At 39.4% G+C, this 10,000-nt stretch overlaps 3 protein-coding genes across 3 annotated transcripts in view; all 3 read right to left on the reverse strand.

The window, feature by feature from the left end:
• Positions 1–1,449, reverse strand: part of LOC113816034 (nudC domain-containing protein 2) — a 5,863-nt gene extending 4,414 nt beyond the window's left edge. Inside the window, exon 1 of the mRNA XM_070123419.1 lies at positions 1,314–1,449. The gene's annotated coding sequence lies outside the window, so the exon portion shown is untranslated. The remainder of the gene's footprint in view (positions 1–1,313) is intronic.
• A 1,760-nt stretch (positions 1,450–3,209) lies between these two features.
• Positions 3,210–5,324, reverse strand: LOC113816004 (uncharacterized). Its single transcript, XM_027368025.2, has 4 exons — positions 5,162–5,324; positions 4,447–4,637; positions 3,629–4,092; positions 3,210–3,423 (listed from the first exon to the last, which is right to left on the reverse strand). Exons 2-4 carry the CDS (start codon positions 4,627–4,629, stop codon positions 3,264–3,266), a joined length of 807 nt encoding a protein of 268 aa, XP_027223826.2. The 5' UTR covers positions 4,630–4,637; positions 5,162–5,324; the 3' UTR covers positions 3,210–3,263.
• A 2,200-nt stretch (positions 5,325–7,524) lies between these two features.
• Positions 7,525–10,000, reverse strand: part of meigo (Solute carrier family 35 member B1 homolog meigo) — a 17,359-nt gene continuing 14,883 nt past the window's right edge. Inside the window, exon 10 of the mRNA XM_027368058.2 lies at positions 7,525–8,186. Within this exon, the coding sequence (XP_027223859.1) occupies positions 8,159–8,186 (28 nt within the window). The 3' untranslated portion in view covers positions 7,525–8,158. The remainder of the gene's footprint in view (positions 8,187–10,000) is intronic.

A 10,000-nucleotide genomic window follows, 5' to 3' on the forward strand; every position in this document is an offset into this window, starting at 1 on the left:
TCAGGGCCAAGATTGTGGGTATTGGGGGGCTTCTACATAATAAAACCTACATCTTTGCATTGTTGACAGTGAGAGGAATTCAAAGATACCCATACTGTCACAATCCGTTAGCAGACGTAATAGAAAAAAATTAGCTCAATTTTTTTTTTTTACTAAAATCTCTAGGAGGGTGTGTTAAGCTCAGTAACAATTAACCTCCCTTTTCTCTCCTTACCTCTCCCTTTCTTCTCCATTCCTCTCCCTTCCTCTTCCTTCTTCCACTTCCACTTCCTTCTCTCCCCTCTCCTCTCTTTCCCTTCTGACTCTCTCTCTTCCTTCTGTCCCCTTCCCTCTCTTTCCCTTCCTACTCTCCCCCTCCCTCTCTTTCCCTTCCTCTTCCTTCTTTCCCCCTTCCTCTTCCTTCTTCCACTTCCACTTCCTTCTCTCCCCCTTCCTCTTCCTTCTTCCACTTCCACTTCCTTCTCTCCCTTCCTCTTCCTTCTTCCACTTCCACTTCCTTTTCTCCCCTTTCCTCTCTTTCCCTTCTGACTCTCTCTCTTCCTCACCCTTCTGTCCCCTTCCCTCTCTTTCCCTTCCTACTCTCCCCCTCCCTCTCTTTCCCTTCCTCTTCCTTCTTTCCCCCCTCCTCTTCCTTCTTCCACTTCCACTTCCTTCTCTCCCCCTTCCTCTTCCTTCTTCCACTTCCACTTCCACTTCCTTCTCTCCCTTCCTCTTCCTTCTTCCACTTCCTTCTCTCCCCCTTCCTCTTCCTTCTTCCACTTCCACTTCCTTCTCTCCCCCTTCCTCTTCTTTCTTCCACTTCCACTTCCTTCTCTCCCCCTTCCTCTCTTTCCCTTCCTACTCTCTCCCCCTTCCTCTCCCTTCTTCCACTTCCACTTCCTTCTCCCCCCCTTCCTACTCTCTTCCTTCCTCCCCCTTCCTCCTTTTCCTTTCCACACCCTTCTCTCTTCCTTCCTACTCTCTCCTTTCCTCACCCTTCTCTCCCCTTTCCTCTCTTTCCCTTCCTGCCCCTTCCCTTCCTCTTCCCCTTCTCTCTCCGTCTCCCAATTTTATAGTAATTAAACTTATTTTGTATCAATTAAAACAATATTTATAAGTGCCTAAGAGACAAAATCACGTTCAAATCACATTCTACCTTAATCTGACAAATTAAATGACAGAAAAGACAAATTAAATGAAATAAACTCCCACATAAACTACAACTACAATTCCACAAGCAACATATTTCCTACCATAATTCATCGATAATTTCACAAATGACCTTCAAACTATATTCATGTTCCACCAGACTTAAACCAGCACTCGAGCCTCACCTTCTAGCCGTTTCTCGCGCAGATTATCCACGAGAATATGTCTCTTGTGGAAGAAAAAGTAGCAGAAAAAAGAGGAAGTCTTGACTCTTGAGAAGCTCTAGAAGTTATGTTTACTTCCGTTTTCTGTGATTCCGAAGTTGTTCCTAGAAAGTGGGAATCTTGGAGGGGGAACTATGATGATCTCTCTGTATGTGTAAAGGATATTAGGGTATTTTTAAAAATTTTCATAGAAAGTGGGAATTTTGGAGGGGGAACCATGGTGATCTGTCCGTACGTGCAAAAGGTAATATCTACAAAATTTTGTATTTTTTTTCTATAGATGAACTCTGGTAACCACCGTTGGTAGTTTTGCACAACACCGCAAAACCAATAGATTCCTCTCACCCTCTAGCACACATACATGTACGTATTATTCCCCTCCCCCTAAAAAATATATAGAAGGGATGGCAAGAAAGGTACCACGGAAATTGCGAGGTAAACTAAAAACAATGATAGTAATAACATAATGAAGATAATTTGCTGCTGTAGGTTTTGTTCTCTAGTTTTAAGATGATCTTGTTATATTTATTCTCTTTCTCGTTGTTGTTGTTTTCTTTCTTTCTTTCTTTTCTTTTCATCTTCTTTTTCTATGTTTTCTATTTCCGTTTCTCCTTTTTTCCTCTCATTTCTCGTAATTTTAATCTTATCATTGTCCCTGCCGCTCTTTCTCGTTCTCACTTTCATTACTCTCTCTTCTGCTTCTCTTTGTCGCTTCTCTGTAATCATGTCTTTGTCTGTCTGTCTGTCTGTCTGTCTGTCTGTCTGCCTGTCTCGACCTTCACGAACATGCACTGGGTAATGCAAATACAGAGATCATATAAGCAAGCAAATTAACAATCACTAATATTATCATTATCATTATCATTATTTTTATCATTATCAGTATTTTTATCATTATCGTCATCATTATCTTAAATATTATCATTATCATCATCATTATGTTTCGTTTTCAGCGTTGTGTCGGTTCTGGGTTATTTTTTAAACTATACAAGACTAACGAAGAAGGAATATATATTAATAACCATCCCAGTTTGATATCTGAGCTCATCTTGACTTGTTTTTTTTTCAGTTTTCTTGTTTTTATTTGCTCCCTTTGTATGTTTATCGTTTTTGTTCCATATTATGTTTTCAGTTTATATTATCTTGTTTTACTTTCTTTTATGCACCCATATTTTAGTGTTCTTTTTATTAAGCATATTTTCAAAACTCGCAATCTTGAATATTCAAAAGCATCCTATATTAAGGGTAAAACGGCCAAAAACGCGGGGAAACAACATTTTGACTCAAGTTCCTGGAGGGAAGTAAAGAAAATGAAAAAAATATCGTACAAACTCATATTGCATGATTAGAGACGGCACAAATATACATTTGTGTGTGCGCATGCGTGGGTATCTGTTGAAGTTATTAGTTGCTTTCGTTTTCCTTCACATATTTCATTCATATATTTTCGTTCTCCTTCTCATTAGCCGGTTTACCTTGGAATGTTCTTTTTTTTCGCAATGAGTGGTTTATACGCTTATCGGGTTCTCCAAGTGTAATACATTGTTTAGATTTCAAAGAATTTGGAAACAAACAAAAATAGGTGTATTGTAATGTAGTATATCATAGGATAGGGTTGAGTAGGCTAGGCTAGGCTGGGCTGGGTGGGGTAGGTTAGGTTGGCTAGTTAGTGTGGCTAAGATTACGTCTTTCTGGTTGAAAGCAAATGCCAACATTTCCTATCCGATTTTATATATTTTGGAAGTAGGCCTATGTGTCACTTTGTCGCCATAATGGCATGGAAGGTAATCTTGTAAGTGGAATATTTAATGAAAAAAAATATGGCTGCTTAACATTCTCTGTATTTCCAAAACCAAAGATAGGTGTACAAGAGATACTCCCACTTACTGGATTTCGTCTCCCGAAAAAGGTCTAAAAGTCGTGCAGAACATGTCTTCCAAGGAAATCTGAGATGACGTCATAAGGATCAGGACAAACGCTGTTTTCTGATTGGTAGAAGCTGTCGCAGGTCCCGCCCCCCAGGCCCGTGACAATCCCTTCTTCGTATTGCGCCAGGTCGGAGAATCGGCTCCTGTTGAAAGGGAATAAGGGGGACGCATAAGTGTGTGGGGGGAATTATCATGAGATTACGTCTCAGGATGAGTCTACACTTCTCTCTTTCACTTCTCTTTTGTGCGTATGAGTGCGAGTGTGGTGTGGATGTTGATGTCGTGTGGATTCAGGAATGGGCGTGCACATGAGCGTTTCTGTGTACCATTCTCTCCGATCAAACTTACGTAATCATCACCAACAACCCCCTCACGCCTGCAGGTAAGTCCATCAAGTATAAATGGGCGTGGCACACAAGAGCCATCTGGCACTCGATCCTCGTCACTCCCAGGCGGCCGAGGACGACGCTCAGACTCGGCCGCTCGTGCTTGAACCTCCGCCAGAGGGCCTCGAAGTAGCGGCTGAGGCCCCGGCGCGAGCGACTCCGCCTCCGCTTCCGGTCGGACGCAGGTCGTTCCTTCGCGAGTCTCGGGGTCTCGGGGGTCGGGAAGTCCTCGCCTTCCTCGAGAGGAACGCTCTCTCGCGGGCGTGGAAGGTCTTGACTCTCAGTTGGTGGGCCGTGGGCGTGCAGGGATCTTGGAGACACGTGCGAGGTGTGGCCCGAATAAGGGAGGATGAACGACAGGTAGAGCGTGAGGAGCGTGAGGGTCGCCAGGCTGAACCCCACCAGTAGCTCTTTCCGGGAGGACACCTGTGATGGTGAGGGTAGAGAAGTTACTTTTTGTCTTCGTATTCCTTTTCTTTTAACTTTCTATTACATATTTAGGTGAATTTTATATTAACCTGCATTCCAATACCTGACAGGATTCTACGGCAGTAATGTAATGATTTGCTTTGTTTTATTACGATACCGTTTCAGTTCGTTGTCTTTAATCTGGAATTGTGTTCCATTTTTTTCCAGTCAACAATGCACCGTCGTTCTTAAAACTAATTAGCAAAAATTCCCCTTCTAACCCCCCCCTGCCCCCAACCCCACCCAACACATCTACTCATACTGTCCCTATTCCCCAAACCTCTCGCCTCCTCCCTACTTCCCCTTCCTCACCTGGATGTTAGCCAAGTCCGGTGGAACATGAGTATTCACCCCGAAGTGGATGGGCACGTCCCCCTTGGTCTCCAGCCACTCCCGCTTGGCCTCCTCCGTGCCCCAAGTGTCCAAAAAGAAAATGTTGGCCAAGTCCATCACCGCGACCATCTTGATGCCAACGATGCAGGTGGGCATGCGCATGGCCGTGGCTAGGGGGTGTAAAGTGGTTTATTGAGTGTGTAAAGATGTTATAGGCCTGTAAAGAGAACGAATGCACGGCAAAATGAAAGTTTGTTCTTATATTTACTTTTCATTCTGCGCTTATTAGACGATGTGTTGCATTTTAACTTATGCTGCATTTTAAATATATTGTTTTGTATAGTGGATAACGAATATCAATATACTTATTTCACATCTAGATAAAATTTAAACAAATATGCGAGATTAACGTATTACAGAATAACTTGTATCATATATTTCGAAAAATTCACATCAAAATAAATGGAACAAAAATGACCAACATTATTCACATCCTCCGGGTCTCACCTGGCGAGGGGCACGCAAGTGATACTTACATATCATCAGTAAAGGTGGTGATACTTACATAGCCTATCGTCTATAAAGGTGGCAAACCCCGAACACAGGATGCATAGATACGCAACTCCCCGCAACCGAACATATCTTTTACATTTCTTGCTTTCGTTTCATACCTTCAGGATTTTTCAGTACTTACCTCCGTCCTATAGCAATGTCCAAAAGTTGTGTTGCCTTTTGAAGTTGAATAACTCGTTCAGAGGAAGTCGATTTCGCTCTGTTTTCGTCTCGCCCTTGCGCTAAGGATTCGAATCATGCTTATGAACAGGGAAACGAACCCTGGGTGAGTCGGTGTGTTACTGGCGCCCTTGTTGATGAGCCTTTGTTGAAGCTACAAAACGGAAATGGATAATGAAACGGGTCAATCTGCTTTTTTAAAAATGTACTGTAACTGCGCATACATTTTACCTTTATTTAATTTTATTCTAATCATGCATTGGCTGATATATATGGGGCAAGGGAAGCAGCTGTCACATATCATAGATTTTACTCACCTAACTTTTTAGTTCTTAAACTGTAAGAGTAAAACATCGCCACTATATCAAAGAGAAAAACAAAGAATCAGTAAAACCGAAAAAATAATTTATGGAATTCATAGATTTTTAATTCAAATTATGTTTATTTTTGTTCCCAGAGTATGTGACTTTGTTTTACTTTCCATCCCTCTTCGGAAGGGGAAAAATGATGGATAGGACCACAGAAACTACCGGTAGGTATGTGAGGAAAGAGAATCGGCTTCAATGAATCCTACATTTGATTGCTTCAACGGAAACGCCTTGAAAATACCTTCAAAATGAGCCAATTTAATGGGTAGCCAAATTCGGCCATTTGCGTTTTAATAATGTATTATAATTAATACAGTTAAAACGAGAGGTCGTGACCCAAAATGGCCTGTACGATATATATATATTTTTTTTCAGATTCGCACAACTCCCCTCATACTCAAACTATCAGCAGGAAATAAAGATTACCATGAAGCTAATGGAAAGGCCGTTTCATTTTGCATTAAATTATGATGAGATTATTTATTTAATCAACAAATAATTAGCTAATCAACGCCAAATGGAAATAATAAAATAGCCATTACTCCATTAGCTTTTATTTTATTTTATTTTTATTTTATTGACTTTTCTTTCTTCTTTTATAAGGTTCTAGAATGACTTAATTGTCATGTGACCAGGTCATCACCAGTGCATTGAAAAAAGGGACTAACCAAAATCATTAAACATCGGCGTTATCAAACTTAGTCCACATAAACTCATCAAACAGCTTTTAGACATACTCATTTAAACAATATACACTGTATTTCTATGTTACATTGACTATTAATGCCGTATTTTGGCCCAGAATCCGAAGGAATTTTCAACAAAGCCGCCTCACATTGATAGCTTTGCACTTATGGAGCCATCTATGTGTATATACATTTCACAGAACACTACTATATGTTCCTGGTAGCAACACGTTAACAAAGATTATCAAATAACTCTGTATTACATTTTTTCTTCTTATCTTAGCTTGAAACTAACCTTCGCGGAAGAACGGTAGCTGCACAAGCCAACATTGCCGTCGTTCAGCAGTCGGCGACTCGTGGAGAGGAGGATGGAGCGAGCAAGGTCTATATAAGTACTTATATAGACCTTGGGAGCGAGTACCTCAGGAGGGGATATGGGTCCAGGGCGTGCAAGCCGTCGGGCGTACAGCATTCTGCGATCCGCCACACCATCGAGGTGGACGCGGCGCCTTACAGTTGCTTCCTGGGAGGACAATCCTTTTGGCCTCTTGGCAACACACAACTAGCCGTCTTCGGCCTCTTTGACAACCATTTCATCTCCTATGCCACGTAGATCATCCCCAGCTTATTACTCGCCCTTTCATTTACTGGATGCTAGCCATGCACTTTATCCCTCATCCCCAGAAGCATAGAGAATGTTTTCATGACCAATAACACTTTTCGACGCCTGCATGGACTAGATTATAGGTTTAGATTATGATTATGAGTGAAGTAAGCTCATAGGACAATCTAGAAAGTCGTGGTGTGGGCTGGTCTATCAGATGTAATGAGAGATGAGAGAAACGAAGGCTGAATGCACGTCGGCGGCACCACCATTGATTAATTGATCGATGTTTTCTATATACCCACCTCCATTGTAACCGTAAATTTGGATAGATCCATCATTTGTACCATGGAAATGTTTAGTGCACGATTTGTGTGTTTGCATTTAAGAATAAAAATATGCTACTGCAGTTTGAAACTTTTCCACATTTTAAACTCCATTTGTTTTTTGTGACATCTTTTCTCAAAATATAAAAATGTCTAAGTGACAAAAAATATATTTAATTTATTAATAACAGGCCTGCAAAGGTTAAAAGTTCGTCTTCTGGTAAATACTTGAGAGAAATATAATTATTTCTTAAAAGGATACACAATAGGAAACTACCCAGATTTTGTGTCATTTTTCACCATCTGGATTTTGACCTGTGTTTATACAGGAAATAATAATCTTTATACTGGGAAAAACTTTATTTGCACACTATATATAACAATGCATGTTTTCTATAATGAAAATAAATCTTTCATCTTATATAAATATTCACACAATGGAGTATCACTGGTCTGACATCCCACAAAAAGGCAGATTATGGCTTTCTTTCTTCTGACAGTCTTGCCAGCAATACATGTTTTCCCTTTTGAAGTCAACGCATGCCAAAAGCGAAGATTGTGTTTAATAAGAGACAGGTAAACACATGGTTCTGGACAAAGTAAGTCTGACTGAGGGCCGGTGACTTGCAGCTCCAACATCTCAGCAAGTCCTATCTAATTGAAAAAAGTATCTTGTGGTTCGCTGCCTTAAAAAGGAAACCACAATAAAGGGATATATAATTTTGCGCTGCCAGTGACACAGTATCCATGGAATACTGAATCACGGTTATGTGCAAAGCTAATGCTATATAATGTAGATGGGATGAACAATAAATGTGGATTAACAAAGATATTCAGGACAGTTTTTGTAGTAAACTTGAGTGAAGAATCTGTGGCAAGTAAAGATGTTTCATGTACGAGATGCAGGTCTTGTTAGTAGTTCTTCTAGTTGTTCCAAATCCACTCTTGTTCTGAGAAACCCATCAAGTGTCTAACTTAAATGGAAGTACGTGAATGCAGAAACCTGTGAAAGACAGAAAAAAGAATTTTGCAACAAATAAATTATATATATATATATGTATTTTTTTATATAAAACATTGAAATTTGTTAAATGAGTATTAGTTTAACACCAGCATTGGTAAATAATGAATTCAAACATCCCTATTATTACCACTACCTATATTCAAGACATAACCACTAACACCGAGGTTAAACTACAACATACATGCTGCAACTAACACCGATGTTACTACAACAACATACATGCAACAGATAACCAACCAGCATGCTAACATTACTACTTATGCATTGGAATTCCAGCAGAGAAATATCTACTTCTTTCAACACAGACAGTATGACAACAAAACTATCTACCACAGACAACACAAGACCTCCACCGTCAGTTACAACTTACTGTTTGTTTTATGGAACATTCATTTGTTGTTCCTCTTCTAGAACTTTCAACATTTAGGCTGGATAGGGGTTATTACATATTAAGTGTTTTTTTTCCAGTAGCAATAGATAACAAAGAACAAGATTTTGTCTATTATTCCCCTGTAGCTCGCTGCTGAAATGCAGTGGTTAAGCCTCTGAAACCACTGTGTGCTTCACTGGAACAAGATTTTCTTTTATTCTCCATTACCTTAAAGTGGAAATGTTGTGGCTAAGCCTCTAAAGTTACAATGTGTTTGTTTCACTGGAGCTTTAATCTTGAATGTAATCAGGACAGGATTAACAGATAAGGATCCATCCTAGCTGCTAGTCTATGTTTAATATGAATCCCTTATGGCTGTGGCTCACTCCTACAAGTATATTTCTAGACTACAGTAATGAGACTGATGGTTTAAAAATATTTATCATCTCAACTACAAATTAGTGGTCTTCAAAATGTCTTTGAAAAGCCACACAGCAATGAAAACATTCTCACTCCAGGAAAACCATGAGTTTCTTGTGACATTGCCTTCAGTTAGTCCCATCACAACTCACTGGATATGCTTAACAGTTCCCACATGGCATCCACAAAACATATTCATTCATGGAGCGTGCAGTGTCACAAGTGGACCCAAATAATCATTTTTCTGAATCATTCCAGACTGCCATGCTGGTTCACTTAGTTGGCTGTCTTTCCTTATAAACGTGTTGATTGAAGAAAGTAAATGAACAGCTCTTGTATTATACATAATGAGTAATGTGTCATTCCTTCTTTTGGTATTTTGTATCCAGCACAAACTCATAAAAAAACACACATACTTCTTGTATAAAGAAACCTTAGCCATTATTAAAACCTTCAAGAAGGCATGTAAGGGGAACATCAAAGTGAAGGCAATGTCCCATGAAGACTTCCAGCAGTTTCAAGGAGATGGAACATGTTTGTCATTGTGTAGTTTCTTCAAGGGAACTGTTTTAAAGATGTTGATTTGTAATTAGGTTTATAATATGTGATACACTCGGTCTTATTAATTTCAAAACTGTCTAGATTTCCAATAAGGCTCTGCTAGTTTTACTGTTTAGAAAGAAAGAAAGATTCACGTCTAAATATTAATGCTATGGTATCTTTTGCATTTCAATTTTGTATCAGATACCGTTTATTCCGAAATCCAAAATTTTAAGGTATTAGTTTAATTCTTTCTGTTATATATATGAAATAACTGATATTTGATACAAGCCATTAGTGATATGAGTATTTAAGTAATGTTTTCATGGTAGGAAATAATATTTACAAATAAGTTATTGATACCCTGTACAACTGCTGCTGTTTATACCTTGTTGTCATATATTTCAATACACTGTGCATTGTAGTACTGAAATGTGTCCCTGAACCACTAATTTGTAATTTG

The sequence above is a fragment of the Penaeus vannamei genome, chromosome 7 (assembly GCF_042767895.1).
Source record: "Penaeus vannamei isolate JL-2024 chromosome 7, ASM4276789v1, whole genome shotgun sequence".
NCBI classification, from domain to species: Eukaryota; Metazoa; Arthropoda; class Malacostraca; order Decapoda; family Penaeidae; genus Penaeus; species Penaeus vannamei.

What these genes read in the sequence shown, in the direction of transcription:
- LOC113816004 (XM_027368025.2), bottom strand. Translation starts at nt 4,629, where the DNA reads ATGCGCATGCCCACCTGCATCGTTGGCATCAAGATGGTCGCGGTGATG. An exon ending in CGGACTTGGCTAACATCCAG is followed by an intron (nt 4,093 to 4,446) that starts GTGAGGAAGGGG and finishes TCACCATCACAG; the next exon opens with GTGTCCTCCCGGAAAGAGCT. An exon ending in GGGTTGTTGGTGATGATTAC is followed by an intron (nt 3,424 to 3,628) that starts GTAAGTTTGATC and finishes CCCTTTCAACAG; the next exon opens with GAGCCGATTCTCCGACCTGG.